At 41.8% G+C, this 16880-nt stretch overlaps 2 protein-coding genes across 10 annotated transcripts in view; one reads left to right on the top strand and one right to left on the bottom strand.

The window, feature by feature from the left end:
• Positions 1-16880, top strand: part of LOC138804484 (mediator of RNA polymerase II transcription subunit 12-like protein) — a 215186-nt gene that overhangs the window by 136481 nt on the left and 61825 nt on the right. For all 8 annotated transcript variants that reach the window (XR_011365277.1, XM_069988758.1, XM_069988757.1 and 5 more), the window contains 4 exons: positions 8436-8583; positions 13396-13511; positions 14156-14299; positions 15397-15560. Coding sequence is in view for 7 of the 8 variants with exons in the window: in XM_069988758.1 (XP_069844859.1) it covers positions 8436-8583; positions 13396-13511; positions 14156-14299; positions 15397-15560 (572 nt within the window). In the remaining variant the exon portion in view is untranslated. The remainder of the gene's footprint in view (positions 1-8435; positions 8584-13395; positions 13512-14155; positions 14300-15396; positions 15561-16880) is intronic.
• Positions 772-16880, bottom strand: part of LOC138804488 (P2Y purinoceptor 12) — a 43436-nt gene continuing 27327 nt past the window's right edge. The window contains exons 1-3 of one of the 2 annotated variants that reach the window (XM_069988767.1): positions 8177-8313; positions 4293-4442; positions 772-2811 (exon numbers count right to left, since the gene is read on the bottom strand). In XM_069988767.1, coding sequence (XP_069844868.1) covers positions 1772-2797 — 1026 coding nt within the window. In that variant the 5' untranslated portion in view covers positions 2798-2811; positions 4293-4442; positions 8177-8313 and the 3' untranslated portion in view covers positions 772-1771. Of the gene's footprint in view, positions 2812-4292; positions 4443-8176; positions 8314-16880 lie in introns of those variants that run through there. The other variant, XM_069988765.1, reaches the window with a different exon arrangement.

The following is a 16880-nucleotide window of genomic DNA, read 5'->3' as shown; positions in this document are numbered from 1 at the left end:
TGGGATGTTTCCATTGCAGCAGCTAAAATGCAAACGTATGTACGTAAATTAATTAACTAGGGAGTCAGAAGGTCTGATGACTCCAGTTGCTGTCCGTAGGTCCCCTTGCAGCTTTCAGTGTGCCTGCAGAACAGTGAACGCATGCACCTGACGTTACGGTGCGCGTCAGCCGTGAGAGTTATCACCACACTGGCTTTGCAGCACCGAGAGTGTGTGTGGTTTGGTTCAAGTCTTGGTCTGTCCCACCCAGAGCCGGAGCCCCCTGGGAGAGCAAGTGCCGCACCTGGCGGAGGAGCACTTGGCAGGTTTACACGTGCTCAGTCCTGCACTGAACGTTGACGCTGAGGAGATGATGTGTGCATTTGGGTAACAGTATCGAAGCTCAGCAAACTTCTCTATGTTACAACCTGCTTTCTGGGTTTCTGCTGACAGTTTATGTAGATATTGACATTTGAGGATGGTACATACTTGAGGAACATGATGTTACAGGTTTGGTTCATATTAAAAAGATCAGCTGTGGCCTTTCTCTGTGTATTGCTCATTAAATACATATAAGGAAAGTACATTTAAAAATATCAAATGAGGCTTGTGTGACACCAGGTCTGCCCTATTTTATGGGATTGTGTGCCATTTTCAGAAGAGATTGCCAAAAGCATGCAATAAACCAGTGTTGGCAGCAGTGCTGAAGTGGGTTTGATTTGTAATGTTTTTGGAGAGGAAGGTGACTTACGGTGACCAGAACCTTTGAACAAAGAAATTACACAAAATGAAGACGGAGTGAATGTGGGATTTTTATATTATACACACAAATCAAGCAGGTAATCCAAACAGTTCAATCGCATGCCTCTTATTAGCGATGCAGAGCAAATCTGTAGTTACATTGAATGCATGTTTCTTACCAGAGCAGAGTTTGTTAACTCAAAGAGCAGGTATCTCCAGAAGCTAATTCATACAGTGTCAAGGACAGTATTGTGTCTGTTGAAGTTTTCAGGGTGTTAGTGAAACCTCCTATTCTAGTGTTAAGGAAATGTTAATAATATTCTTTAGTATTAGACTGTCATAAAGATAGCTTCTCGTACTTCAGTAATGTATTCACTATGACCTTTATGGGAATGGTATTTTTAAAATCATAATCATCTTAATAAAAAAATCAACTCCACGATATAGCATCTCATTTAGTTTAAATCTTTGGGGATTTTATAGCATTTAACTTGTATTTGTACATCTTTGAGGTTTTGTAGTAATAAATTTCTACTTTATATATATACATGGTATATCCCAAGAACAACATCCGACTTAAACTTTTATAATATCAATCAGCCAGGATTTGATTTGGTAACCAGGATGCATACAGTGTCTTAGTATTGTTTTTGGGTAGATTATTATATCAAATTGATCATTTTTCTCATCTGACAGTAAAGAAAACAAGATTGTGACTAATGTGCCTGTAAAGAATTACAGCCTTGTGATTGCCCATTTTTACTGCCTGTTTAAATCAGGAATTCCATGTCATTTTGTCATTGCCTCTTGTGCCCGCTCTGAAAATCAGGAATTCCATAATGTTTGGCATGGCTACAGTTTTACTGTATGGAGCCAGCCCTTTTCTGCATTCTAGGATAGTGTTTATACTGGAAAAGTAGATGAACATTACTTTTGTGGCTATATATCCCTTGCTTCAAGAGTGACCTTAGTTACCTTAGGGGTTTCTAAGTCATTGTTGATATATTTAAGGAACCCGAACCCAGCAGAACGGCAGTTCTCTGGAATTTCTTTACATTGGTGTCTCCTCTGGGTCACTGCCATCCGGTCCTTTTTTCCTGTTTTCTCGGGATAATGAGGTTCTAGAATTGGGGCACTTCAGCATGCCTGTCAAGGAATTTCTGAAGGACTTGCAAAGGAAAAAATAGATGAATGGATCCAGGCATGCATTTAAAGACGTTAACCACAGAGTGCTTTCTTTGACGTAGAATAGAGTGTTCTCCGAAACACAGTCGAAGACGTCTCGGGTCTGGCTTAGGGTGTAGGGAATTCGGGCAAAATGGAAAGGAACAAAGCAAATAAAGAACACAGCAATGATGATGAAGACCTTGACACTCACCCTTTTCCTGGGGACTTTCCCTACAGCCCTGGTCCTCACATGCGACCTGTAGAGCTCTTTGGTAATGAGAGTATAGCAGACAATGATAATGAAGAAGTTAATCCAGAAAATTACTTGACAGATGTAATTGACTATTTCATGCCAGACCAGGCCGAATTCTGACTTGAAGAAGGAGCATTTTTTCACGTGAGTGTCTCTTGGCCTCCTGTTGGTAAGAATCATGTTAGGCAGAGAAAGTAAGAACATGAAGGCCCAGATGACAGCAGACAGAATCTTAGCGCCCAAGAGGTTGCTGGGGCCGGAAGTGTGAAACGGCCTGGTGGTCTTTTGGTATCGATCAATCGTTATCAGCCCGAGGAAGGAAATGCTGATGTACATTGTGAAGTAAAATACAACGGAGGTGACTTGGCACACAAAGGCCCTCAGAGGCCTGGGGCCTAGCTTGGCGTCGCTAAGTATTTTGAACGGAAAAGTCAGAATCATGAGAAGATCAGAAATGACAGTGTTCTTAAGGAAGATAATGAAGTTGGATTTACTGTTGATTTGAAAGAAAATCCTCATTGCTAGGCTGTTTGTGATGAGTCCAACAAAAAACAGGACAGTGTAGAGCAGCGGGAAGAGGACTTCGGTGATCTCGTAGTCTCGGCTGCACTGGCTGCTGTTCCCAGGGGCCGGGGTCACGTTGGCCAGGGCTTGCATTTTCTCTTTGCTGCCTAGAGAAGGAAAGCAAGGGAGCTGTTTAGTCATGGCATTTGCTGTTATCTCCACAGGGTCTGTCTGATGGTTACTGAACCCCCTAAAGTCTCATCTTAGAGACATTCTATGATGTGACATTATGGATGCTTTGCAATTCTTGTCTGATTTTATTCCAAGCCCACTTGTATTTACATAGGAAATGGATATTTGGATGATATTGCATTTCTTACTTTCCTGTATCATTCTTACTCCTGGCTTTATTTCAGTGTCATCAAAGGATTACAAGGAGAAATGATTGGATCTTAAATTAAAAAGTGGAAATTGTGAAAGCACTCTTGGTAAACTCACTAAACAAATGAAAGTGAGTCACAGAAAAACAGAAGTGGAAGTCATTCCTGCCCTGTCTTCCTGTCCTCCATTCAAGCACCTGTTTTATAAAGACCCATTATTTAGTCCCACGCATTTTGAATCCACGTGTACTTTATTTCCAAGTTGTTCACTAGGTTTAATTTTCATGTACATTTTCTAAATACACGTTAGTTACACAGGTGTACATGCATATTTACATATACTTGTGTGTAGGTGTGTGCACGTGTGTTCACCACGCTCCACCCCTCAAGGCAGCCAGGCCCACCGTGCTCCTAGACTTAGAGCGTGTACAATGGTAGCTGAAGTAAAACAGCAAAGCCAGGCCCTTTTCCGACTTCGTAGGCTCTTACCACAACAGGCAGTTATTGGAAAAGTAACAGCTGACTTCTCAGTATACCATCTAGCATCTAAACCGTGAAACTTAACATGAACTTTAGATTTTTATTGCATCAAATGCAACTGATTTTACATAAAATATTCTTTATGATCAGAGAATCATGTTGAAAGCAAAGAAAAACCACACTACTTCCATGTAAAAGATTCAGCGTGGCAAATGAAGTGATTCCAAATTCCCCAAAGAACCCTGGAGTTCACTTTTTTCATCCTTTAATTATTGAAAATAAACATTGGAGTCATCGAGAGTGTTGGGTAAACTTGTGACCACTGTCACCAGTCACTTAATCCCCCTTCAAAAAAGTGAATAGAATCCTGTACTTTATTGACACAAGATCACTGGTTTTATAACCTTCACTAGTGCAGTTTTTTGCTCTTGTTTATTCTCTGGCAGTTGAGCTCCTTTGTGAGTGCTCATTTTGCCAAATAGTAAAATATTTCACAAGTATTCTCAACATTTATAATATTACCTTTCTGTCTATATTTAAGTCTCATTTTATAGTTAAGATGAAATAGGTAATACCATTTGTATTTTTATATCCACGCATTTTTTTAGTGAAGAGATTAATGGTTCTTTCTGATACCACCATCAATATGACTTGCATTTTAATGTTTATCCCAAATATATTTTTGCTGTTGTTACTTAAGAATTACAACTTTAAGAAAAACGTGAAAGAAAAATTTACACATACGTCTTATCTAAATATATGTATGTCAAATACTGACAGAACATTACCTGCTTATGGTAGATTCTGAAGGATTTGTATCTTCAGTAGTAGTTGTTAGACTGGCATCTGGTGTTTTCCTATTAATGTCTCAAGTTAGTTGCCAAACTTACTTGTGGTAGAGAATTTGCTGAGCTTTCATCAGTAAAGTCTTGAGAGTTCTATAGGGAAACGGAAGGAGAGAGGGAAGAGAGAACTTCACGATCAGAGGTTTATCTGCAGCGTTGTGTGTGTACACTGGACTTCCCATCTGTCTGCTTCTAGGACTTCTGCGTTTACTTCCTGGGAATGAGGACCAGAGCAGCCAGAAGTCATCTCTACCAAAAGTAATTTAAGATTTTCAAGCTTTTCACTGAAATCTGCAGTAGCTGATGATTTCTAAGTTATTTTCCATACAGATAATGAATCCATAAGTCAAGCATTTGAAGTCTGTTTCCTGAAGAAAGAGGCAAAAATCACCTTTTTCAGATGATTTTCACCTGTAAACATACCATGCTTCACATTGGATAACGGGTTACCTTCTGACGAGTAATTACATTAACTCAGAATGTGGCCTGGTTAAGGGTGTTTAGCCTCTTGCTCTTGTTCCTCCCTGTTTATAATGTCATTATTCTAAATCTGTGTTTGATTAACTCCTTTGTAGGCTGAACAGTGTCTCCCCATTATAAATGGCCAGAATCTAAAATTACATTACAAAAAACAGTTGAATACTTGCTTATTGTATAATTTCTTCATGCTTTCTTGAGAAACTTAAATGTAAACAGTTTTGGTTTTTACGTTTTTTTTTTTTTTTTTTTTTACCTTAACTTTTAGTTTTGGGGAAAATGGTAACATTAAATCAAGGCATCTTAGTATCACTATTATATACAGTTTTTTAATTTTTAAACCCAAGGGACAAAGATACGGTAGGAATGAAACTTGATGGTAGAACTTGTTTCCGCGTTGCCTTTATGCCAATGTTGCTGCTCCCCTGTGTACCCCAAGCCCAGCCTCTCCACGGTCACACTGTATGGGCAGGCGCCGCTGCTGTGAGCACGCTTTGGTTGTTTCCTCTGAATTTTGAGCGTATGTTCAGAGTAGCAGCTCCATGTCACCTGGAAATGTGGTTGAAATGTGCGTGCGTGCGTGCGTGTCAGTGTGTGTGCGTGCATGTGTGTGTGTGTGTGTGTGTGCGTGCCCGCCCGCATGCATCAAGACCAATGCACTGATTCTACCTTTAAGTTTCTTTCTCCTGGATGGGCACATTTCCCTCTGTTTTCTCTAATTTTCTTTATTCCCTGTGGTTTGATTCTTTGTATTGTTAATCTTAACGAGAGTCCTTTGTCTCCTATCCCTGTAGCATACTCTGCTTTCCATTCTTGATTTCTTTCTGAAGACCCCTTGGTTTGAATCATAGCTTTGAAACAGGCGTCGACGTCCTCTCCAGCTGCTGCTCCCGTGCTCACTCCTGGAAGTGTGGGCTTCTCTCCTGCTGTCACTTCTCAGCTCAGACCCTTACCTCTGGCTTGCTTTCCCCACAACTACCCATGGTGTGTCCATGGGCCTGTGACTCCCCTGGACACTCTCTGTGGCCTGTTTGTCTGTGTCCCTCCTCTGGTTGCTGTGTGTCATCAGAGCATTGTCCACTCTGAGGCCTGCATGCCTCACTTGATGCCCTCATACCCTGTCCACTGTCTCAGCTCTACTTTTCTCTTCTAAAGCACCGTGAGAGCTTCCGCACCCTCTTACGGCTGTCTTTATCCCTGACCCGTCGCTCGGCTTGTGCCAAATAATACTCACCATATATTTCCAGCTACCTCCAGAATCTTTGCCCTTATTTTCTCAGTGCTCCATGTGCTTTTTGGGGGTCTCCAACAAATATTTCTAGTGGGCTCGTATTGAAATCTAATGAGATGCATATTTTCTGTTAGATTTGGGTGCCCAAGATTTTCTTCCTTTTAGTATGTCTTAGGCTTTGTTTCCTAGTCCTCATGTCTAATGCTAAGTGTAGTTAGTTTTGGCAATGGGTACTTAGCTAGGCCTCCCTCTATAGAGTGTAGTTCACTGGACATTTTTTTCTAGGACTTTCTATGTTTCCTTCCCCCCTCACTTTCCTCAGCTCTCGATCAGCTTAAGTGATCTGTAAAACTATTTTTTCTTATTTTTATCTCTGCCTCATTTCTTTAGCTATATGTTTGTCCCCTCGTCTGCTTCAACAAATACTCAACAAGTATTCAATGCCAATGGTGCTTATTAAGGAAGAAAATGAAAATGAAGACAGGGAAGACAGACTTTAAATACATGAAAATAACCTTTAAAAACCTGTACTGCACTGTGATAAATGCTACAGAATTCCCTTTCTGGTCCTTGGGTGGTTCAGTGCAGCAAGGGCGCGGCAGTGCACCTGTGCAGCTTTGGGGCATTTGGTGACAGGAAGACACCGGCAAAGGTGGGAGCTGCCGGCGACTGTGGGGTCGCTGCTGTGGCTGGGTGCCGTGGAGGTCATTCGCAGTGGGTGAATTGGCAGCAGCGACCATGTGTGCAGTGTGCTCCCGCCTCTCTACCTTGCAAGGGCAGTGGCGTTGCTGATTTGTTGGGGAGGGAGTTCTAAGTGACCGGGCCGGGTGCAGTCAGAGTTCTCAGCCCAGCAGGGGCCGCCCTGTGGTGCCCGGCCAGCTTCCCCTATAGCTCTACAGTGGCTTGACAATGGGGACCATTTTTCCTTGTGTTTTTCTCAGAGTTCCAGGCATGTGGATGCACATTCTGTAGAGGTATTGGATAACGCAGCTAATCTGCGGGTCACTCTTCTCGTGGACGTCAGTGTTGGTGCCGGTTACCGGTACCTTCCTGGAGTCACCGGGGCATACAGCGGGTGCCATCTGAGTTTCGCAGTTTTCTGCTGTTCTCTTTATAGGTCTGGGTATCTACATCCCAACAAAGGAAAAAAGCGGCACTCACGTTCTGTAACAACTAAAGCCTGAGATCAGCAAGCTGCTCGGCTGGCTCTTCCCTGTGTGCCTGTAGCTGCTTCACTCAGCTGTTGTGTCTTGTGTTTTGAAACGGGGAATGGCTTCTGGGGAAGCACCCCGCTGAGGTGGTGGACCCTCTCACTGTAAAGGCAGATTTAAACACTGGAACCCCGAGTGCGAGTGTGGGGAGATAAGTCAGCGAGGCATGCAAGCTGCGCTCTTTTTAGTAAGGAGCCAGTGTAAGGGAAGTGTGGTGTCAAGGCCAGTGTGTGCCAGACGGGAAGGCTGACCAGATGGTGATAGAGACCCTGAGCACAGTGACAAAGCTGAGGGAAAATGGGGCTGCAGAAGCAACATGCGGCTTGCGAGGAGTGTGCCTATGCGAGACTCCAGGCGGGCATCTGCCGGGGTTTGCTGTTGGTTAGGGCCATCACTAATGCGAGCGCAGCGGTATTTGCTTCCAGGGAAGAGCCCCTTGGGGTAAGCACCCAGCCTGAGGAAGCTGTTCAGCGAAGAAGTTTAACTGTAAGATCAAAGCCAGTCATGAGAGCAAGAGCACATCCTACGCTACTTAACCTTGGCTGAGGAACTGCTGGTGGTGTGTGTGCATTTCTGAGGTTCTGTGACCACATGGGAAAAACCAAAGCCAGCTGCTTTACACCCAAAGAAGCCTTCACTCTAGCTCAGAAACACCATTTGGACGCAAATACCGACGTGTTCCACACAGTCATGTTGGAAGTGTGTGTGTGTGTGTGTGTGTAAAGCTTTTGAATGTCCTAGCAAGAATTTTTTCTAGATATAAAATACCTACTCTTACTTTATGCTTAAAACCAAGCTTGCGAAGCAATAATTTCCTTAAGAAATCAATGGATAGTGTGTTAAATGTGTGGAATTAATGTCACGTTCAGTTTTAGACAAGGAAAAGTTTTTCAATAGCCAGAACTTACTCTGTAGGATAGGCCCACATCAGATGCTTCTGCCAAGACTTCAGGTCAGGTGGCACGTTTTTGTGTTGTACTTGATCAGGCTCCAAATGTGAAAAGTCAGGGCGTTGCCGGTGGAGATTGTGGTGAGAGCAAGCTTGGTGTAGGGGCTGCCGCAGGCCGCAGGCCGGTGGGAGAGGCTGTGGCTAGCGCACTCCAGGGGCGGGCACAGCGGCCCCCTCTCCACAGACAAGGGTCTCAGATGGCATCTTGTGTTTTCCAGGATGAATCTTCAAGTCATGAGTGTAACCAGCGCACAGTCCTTCTCTACGGAGTGGGCAAAGAGCGGGAGGAGGCTCAGCATCAACTGAAGAAGATTACCAAAGACCTTCTGAAGATCCTGAACAAGAAGAGCACCACAGAGACAGGGGGTAAGGGGCTCCACCACCTTGGCCCCCACTGTGCCCTTTCCTCGGCGTTATCAGAGTGGCCCACGTCACTGTCGCAGTGTTTCCTCCTCCTGATGACTGTCATGTTGAATTATGAACAAGCACATTTAACGTCCAAGACCTTCTTCCATTAATAGCAACCTTTGTGGCATGCACTGCACTTCATAGGTGTTACGGGTCTTATTTTTATTCTCTGCTCTTTTATGTGGCACATTTTCTGCAGTAGTAATGGAGCGCTGAAGGAAGGGTGAGTGGGAAAGCCCTTAGTCTGTAAGAAGTCTATTTCCTCATTTCTTTGTGCTGTTCTGGGGGCTTGGGCACTGTCTCTGAGCTTTTGTGCTCAAAGCCAGCACTGTACCATTTGAGCCACAGCTCCATTTCCAGCTTTTGGGTGCTTAATAGGCAATAAGAGTCTCAAATACTTTTCTACCTGGGCTGGCTTTGAGCTGTGATCCTCAGATCCCAGCTTCCTGCATCGGTAGGATTATAGGCCTGAGCAACCGTGTTTGGGATTGCCCCATTTCTTTAATATTATTTTTTCAAGATTGAAATAATGTGCTTTTGCTCTGTGGCACTCATATTCCATGTTAGCTGAAAAATCCTGCCAGCATAGTTGCTGATCTTTTCATACATTATCCAGAAGGATCATTGTAATAGATAGTGATAGTTACTATATCATCAAATAATTTTAAGTAAGAAAGACAATTGGATGTTGCAAGGTGATGCTTTCTTTGCTTGGGAATTCTCTTTCCCAGGGCTTTTTACATAATTTTTATAGTAAAGCTATGACTTTATATTCTGTCACCCTGTTGTGTAACTAAAATTCTGTAGTTATCTACTTCTCATCTGCCTAATGACTCTTTCCAAGGTTTGTTTATCTCATGATGTCATCCCTTCTCTGCCACCCACTTTGTTCATTTGAGTGGAGAAGAATGTTTGAATTTGCCCTGTGCCAGCTCCACGGTTGCCACGCGTGATGGAGCCCCCCCCCCCCCCCCCCCCCGTCCTGCTTTGCTCGTCCAGGTTGTCTGCACACCTCGACTAGCAACTAAGTCACAAGGCTTTTCATGCTAGGCCTTCCCTGGAGAAAAACGCAGTTGTACAAATAATTCAACCAGCTTTTTTCCTCTGTCAGTAAGAAACGAGGGACGGCAGGACGTGTTTCAGTCTGATACGTCGTTCTGGCCCTCTGATAGCTGAGGTGGTAGTTTTAAACACAGCTCTTGCGTCACATTTTCTAGGTTCTTTTCATTACCAGAAAAGGGTTGGCACCCTCCCCCCACCCCCCACCCCCCCCCCCGGGACCTGGGGCCCTGGATGGGAAGCACCCCGCCCCCTCTGTCTAGGAAATCAGTCTGTTGTTTGGTTCTCTTCTCTCTCAGAGACAAGAGGAAATTATGGGACAATAGAAGACCAGGCTTGGGGCCTGCCAAGAGCCTGTTCAACTATTTTTGGAGTGCTGTGCAGTTTTGGGTGGGAGCCACGGTTTATCTAAATTACCTGTCGATGGTATTTCTGCACACTGGGGAATTTCCAGTGTGGGAAAGAGCGGGAAGTAACATGGTATCTTTTTCGTGGTTTTTTTTTTTTTTTTTTTTTTTTTGTCTTTGTACCAGTTCCTTAAATAGGTACTTCTAGAATATAAATTCACAAAGAGAAAATCACTTGTTCAGTATTGCTTTTTGAGATATCAGTGTCAGAAACACCACTTTGAAGCAACATCTTCAAAGATACTGTAAGGCGTGAAATTTTCACCATCTGTAAATAGTTACACTACTTAAAGTTAGTATATGCATCTGAAGCTAGCTGATTGTACTTCAAATGAATGGAAATTTGCCCATTTGGGGAAAAAAGAGCTTGTGTGTAGCATCCATTTTATTTTGGGGAACACATAAAAATATGATTTTTTTTTTTGTCAGTTGTGGGACTTGAACTCAGGTCTTGAGCCTCTTTGTGCTCAAGGCTAGTACTCTACCATTTTGAGCCACAGCTCTGCTTCCAGTTTTTGAGTGGTTAATTGGAGATAAGAGTCTCACAGAGACTTTTCTGCCTGGGCTAGTTTCGAACTGCAAAGCTCAGATCTCTGCCTCCGGTGTAGCTAGGATTACAGGTGTGAGCCATCGGCATTTGGCTTAAAAATAAGATTTTGAGGAACAAACCTCACCTTCCCTCTCCCCACTGTTACCTTTTCCCCCATTCCCCCAACCAGGTTACGTAACTCTCCTGTCATTCCTTTTCCATAGGGTGGAATAATTGAGTTAAGAGTTTCACCATGATTTTCACACATACATACATTGTATTTTAATCAGATCCTCTCTCTCTCTATTTCTCACTCTCATTCTCCCAGTATTAACAGGTTTTACTGAGATTTTTAATTCCATCGTTATGCATCAGTATGCATGTTCTAACCTGAAGTTTAAAACATTTGCAATTTAAGAATGGTCAGACTTCATTTTAGCATTTTATTAAGTCATCTTTTTTAGGGTGTTAATGATGTTTTTCTGAAACCATAAGTGAACTGTAATAATATCTCAACATTTTAAATTTGAAGATTAATAATAATGAAAATTAAGCAGCAGAACAATAACAATACAAGTTATGAAATCAAGTGAAGATAAAATAAATAAGAACATCTGTATATTATGACTAGTGTTACTCAGGTAAATAGCATTTAATTAAGTATTTTTCTGAGAACCTCCACTAATGAGTTTTAGACACTTTTTTGTTGTTTTTGTTGGTCGTGGGGTTTGCACTCTGGGCCTGGGCGCTGTCCCTCAGCTCTTCAGCTCAAGGCTAGCGCTCTATCACTTGAGCCACAGCACCACTTCTTGCTTTTTCTGCTTATGTGGTGCTGAGGAATCAAACCCAGGGCCTCATGCATGCGAGGCAATCACTCAACCACTGAGCAGTCTACTCTACTGAAGGTAGAGCAAGCACTCTACCTTCCCAGCCCCAAGTTTAGACTTTTATAAGGTGTTTTTTTTAAGTTTGCTGAATGTGGTGTACATATATAGTACTGATTAGTATAAACAAACAGGTGCATTTGTGATTTCTTAGCTGGACCTGCTTCAAGTCCTAATATTTTTGTTTATTTTGGTCCTAGGCAGAACCAAATATTATTAACTTCTCTTTTGAAACACTTTGCATGCAAAACTATTGAAGTTCTTCAGCCCTTAGATCAATGATGTTAGGAATGAAAATAAAAAACCTTTGGTATTTTAAATGTGCTCGTGACATGTGCAGCTAGAACGAAGTTGGAATTCCATGCTCAATTTGTGCTTATAAAAATAGATATTCAAGGAGCTGGGAAGGTGGCTCAGTGGTAGAGCGCTTGCCTTGCATGCCTGAGGCCCTGGCTTCGATTCTTCAGCACCACATAAGAAAAAAGAAAAAAGCCAGAAGTGGCGCCATGGCTCAAGTGGTAGAGCGCTAGCTTTGAGCTGAAGAGCTGAGGGACAGCGCCCAGGCCCAGCGTTCAGGCCCCACGACCGGCCCCCTCCAAAAAAGGATATTCACGAAGTCAGTATCACAAAAGTGATACCGGCTTCTAACATATGTTACCTCAGCACCTCTTCATGTCGATCATCTGGTAACAATGTCTACTTGCTTTGTGCTAGCCAGTTATAATGCATCAGTCTAATTTGTTTTTGTGTTTGGCTATAATATTAATTGCTTATTGTCAAAGGGGGCATCACCTTATAAATTTCATTTTCTAAAAGTATTCCATTTGCCTTTAGCAAAGTATTTTCAAGTTCATTGAATTAAGTTTTCTTCTTGGTGGTACTGGGAATCCATGAGCTGCACCCTAGCCCTGGAGATTGGTTACATCTTGTTCATGTCTTACGTCTTTAACAGAGATTTGTAAAGTGACGTTAATTCCCTGAAAGTAAACCTCCCAATAAAAGGAAAAGGACCTATGGACAGCAGAACTTGTGGCTATTGATCCTAACCACTTAGAATAAAAGTTCTATAAAGGACCTTATAGCACATATAATCCATTTGGTTTTGTAAAGACATTTTAAGATATTTTACAGTAGGATTAAATCTGTTTTATAGTAAGTTCTTAAAACTGTTAAGAACAAGAGTCCTCCTTAAACTCAGGTTTTTGTTCTATATTTTTAGTTGGAATTTTCTTCAAACCTCCTTATGTTAAGGAGATAAGCATAGTACTTTTCTAATGTGGTAAGATTTAATCCTCTACTGACCCTAAACAGTTTGGAATTATGTACATGTCTTTCTTTTTAAAGAGATACATATTAAATTGATTCAGAAAAGATTAGTGGTGACTCTCCAAAGAAAGGGCCCGGGAAGTACCTGGTCTATCATAGCCACCTGAGATTATATTTTAAGTCATTTAGTCATAAATGTTCCTAGGGACGCTTTCACGATAGCCAGAATATAGATACTCCTCACTGGAGTTGATGGTGCAGTGCCAGGTGTGGGCATTCATTTGTAGAACATGTCAAAGTCACATCAAGAATGACTCAGTCTTCAAAGCACAATGTTGTTCAGTGCAAAGCATACATTGTGTGCGTCATCTGTGTAAAGCTCCAGATGGGGGCCCGAAGTCCAGGCTGCAGGGAGACTCGATGACCCACCCCTCCAGTGGGTGAGGAGCATGAAAAGTGCCAGGTGGGCTTTGCGGGGGCTCCTTCACGACAGGCATGCATTCATGTTGTGGAAATGTGTAACTATTCTCTTTCCTAATGCATGCCCTACCTCTGTAAGAAGTATTTTAAAATTAAGCATTTCATTTAAATGCAAAAATAATCTATTTTATATGTTTATTTATAGGCGATGAAGGACAAAGAGCCAGGAAGAACAAACAAGAGGCCTTCCCAACCCTGGAGGCAGTGTTCACAAAACTCCAGCTCCTTTCGTATTTTGATCAGCATCAGGTGACGTCTCAGGTAGCCATTTGAGGTTCTCTGTTTACATGTGTAATGTTTTTATTTCCTTAGAAAGCTTTTCTATGCAGTATGTTTCTGGCCTTTATAAATTCACAAATACATTTTACCAACTATACTTGGGAGTGTATCAAACCATTCATTTTAAAGTATCAGGCTGCCTACCTCCGATATGTTTTTATTGTGTGTTTTATTTGATGACGATAATCAATATGTAAAACAATCCCTAATGTAATGTTTATTCAATTACATATTGATCCCATATCACTGTTGATGAAGGATGAATCTGTTGATTGAATTAAAATACTATGAACTCAAGAAGAAACCACATCTGCTCATCTGTTTGCTTTACTGTCCGGTGCAAATTCAATTAGATCGTCTAAAAACATGAACAGTCATAGATTGTTTTAGGATCAGTAAGGTGTAGATCTTAGTGATCACGTCCTGTTTCTTCAAATGATAACCGTAAGGGAGTTTGCTTTGCACGTGGTTTTTGTTTCTCTTAAGGGAATCCCCCTTGAGCAGTCAGAATTGAGGTGGGCGGGAGCTTGGCCTGCAGCGGCTGTGTGACCCTCTCTGTTGAGGGAGCTTGGCCTGCAGCTGCTGTGTGACCCTCTCTCTCTCTCTCTGCCCTGCCCTGCCCGCAGATCTCTAACAACGTGCTGGAGCAGATCACAAGCTTTGCCTCCGGGGCCTCCTTCCACCTCCCGCTGGCTCACCACATCCAGCTCATCTTTGATCTCATGGAGCCGGCGCTGAATATCAACGGATTGATTGATTTCGCAATACAGGTGCCAGAAAGACCCTGTAGGGCAACAGTTCTGCCAGGCATCAAGAAATGCATTTCTTTGCATTTATAAAAAGTGCACCCATAGGTGTAACAAGTGACCCGGCTGGGCATGAAGCCGCCTTCAAGTGACCTTCCACCTCAGCTTCCTGACTGGCCAGGACTTAGGGCGTGCCCCGCCGTCTTGGCTTAAATTTATTTCTTAATTGATACGTAAAAACATATGTATCACACACCCTGTGATGCTTAGGCACAGGCATCTCTTGTATAATGTTGTTTTGCATACAGATATGTATTTCCTCAGGCTTTTTGTAATGTACAGTATGTCCGTGCCGCCCTGCTGTAGAACAGCACACCCAAACTTTTGTTTGTATCTGACCATAACTTTACCAATAAACATACTCATTCTTCTCTTATTTTTTTTTAAATTTGACATTCTGATTTAACAGTATAAGTAGTATATTAGTTATATTTGCATTCATTTAATTACTTATTACTGGTGCTAAAAATAGATATCATCTAATATGTGAGAGTTTTGAAAATTCTTTTAGTTTTGTAATTTTTGTCTTCAGAATGAAGAAAGATTATTTTCCCTCCATTCTACAGCACATTTTATGTTGAAAGAAAAAAAAAATCTAAAGCCTAATAATTTTGCTCTCTTCCATAGTATTTCTAAGATATTTTAGTTGATCTGTTTCTAGTATTAGTGAATAGATATTTGACTTGGCTTTATTTTTTTCTATAGTAGGCATTACCTTAATTAATAAGAAGAAAATGATGGAAAGTTGCCTGTTATGTTTAAGGAGGGAAAATGTAGAATGGGGATGCTCTCTAGAATTATCTAGCTCAGAATCTAGGCTGCCATAAAGTTTCAGTAACTGATTTAGCACTGGGTACTTCCTTCTATGCACCTGATGTCTAGACAGAAGAACAATCTAAAAATTGGTTAAAGCTTACAAGCAAAAACCAGTTTAACTTGCCAGTACTTGTGTTTTGGAAGGGTGGTGTAGCAAATGACACTATTTTAGTGGTCTTTGGAGGGACGTGTTTTCCTACTTGCTTGGGCAACGGCAGTTTTATCCAGCCTCTTCTCTGTTGTAGCTACTAAATGAGCTGAGTGTGGTGGAAGCTGAACTGCTCCTAAAGTCCTCCAGCCTGGCAGGAAATTACACAACGGGACTGTGCGTCTGCATAGTGGCTGTCCTCAGGCGGTACCACAGCTGTCTGATCCTGAATCCTGATCAGACAGCCCAGGTGTTTGAAGGGTTAGTATGAAAAATAACATAACTATTTCCAGTCCTAAAATGCATAAAACTTCTTTTTTCTGTTGGTTGGTCATGGGGCTTGAACTCAGAGCCTGGGCACTGTCCCTGAGCTCTATTGTTCAAGGCTAGCACTCTACCACTTTGAGCCACAGCACCACTTCTGGTTTTCTGGTGGTTCATTGGAGGTAATGGGTCTCAAGGGGACTTTTCAGCCCTGATTGGCTTTGAACCGTGATCCTCAGATCTCACACCTCTGTGTAGAAGTATGAGCCACCAGTGCCCGCTACATAAAACTTTTAAGAGAAAAAATAATTCTGATGGCTGTTGCAATAAGACTGTAGTTAAAAGAGCATTTGCCAGAAAACATGTATTGGAGATACAAATCTGTAAAGAATATGTTTTTCAGTTAAGTATGGTTCTTTGCTCCTTTCTGACTTGCTCCTACCCCTTGAAAAGTGTACAGGGTTGCTTATTTACATCATTCTGTCATTGACAGTGCCCATCGTCCTCATGTAGTGTAAATAATGGACACTTGAAACTTCTCTTGTGTGCGTTTACAATGTATATATTTGGGAGTCCAACACCAGATAAAGCATTGTATACTCTGCCATTGTGGACATTTGATTCCTCAGTTTCTTCTTTTTGATTAAAATTATACTTTTTGTCAAGAGCTAACTTGAAACAAATGATTTCATTTTCAGTCTTCTTTTCACTTTGTATTTGTAGCCTAAGATTGTCTCTGCCACTGTGAGTGAATTTGGGCTGAAGAATCGCTGACTACCCTCCCTGTACCAGCTGAGTAGAGCAAGCTCTTCAGAGTTGATTCAAGTCCCTTTCATCCCTTTTTTCCCCTCTTTCGAGCCTGTTATGACAAAAGAAAATCTGGGTTCCCCCCCCCCATATTTTTATATTTTTGCTCTTGGCTTCAAAAGTAGTGGAGTTCTTCAATTTGATAACATCTTTGTATCTAGCACATGGAACAAATTCTAGATTATTGATCACGTTGAATCAATTTAACAGCAGCTTTTCTGGAGAAAGGAAAAGTGCTGGCTGTTATATACATTCATTGTACATACACATTAAGGAGTAGAATCTGAACTATCTCAAACTTGTAAATACAAGACAATGTATTATAATTTAGGAAATAATTTAGTAGACCACGAGCATGCTATAAAACTTAAATATTTAACATCACAGCCTCAACATCACATAGCTAATGCATCTTACAGACTTGAACAAATCTTTCTAACTGGGAATTTGCCCCTGTTCTTTAATTCAAGCCATTCTTATAAGATAGTATACGGAAACTCGTTTACTGGT

This window comes from Dipodomys merriami, unplaced genomic scaffold, assembly GCF_024711535.1.
Source record: "Dipodomys merriami isolate MVZ:Mamm:240054 unplaced genomic scaffold, mDipMer1.0.p SCAF_367, whole genome shotgun sequence".
In the NCBI taxonomy this organism is placed as follows: domain Eukaryota; kingdom Metazoa; phylum Chordata; class Mammalia; order Rodentia; family Heteromyidae; genus Dipodomys; species Dipodomys merriami.
The sequence above is the reverse complement of the archived record's forward strand: the minus strand, read 5'-3'. Positions and strand labels throughout refer to the sequence as shown.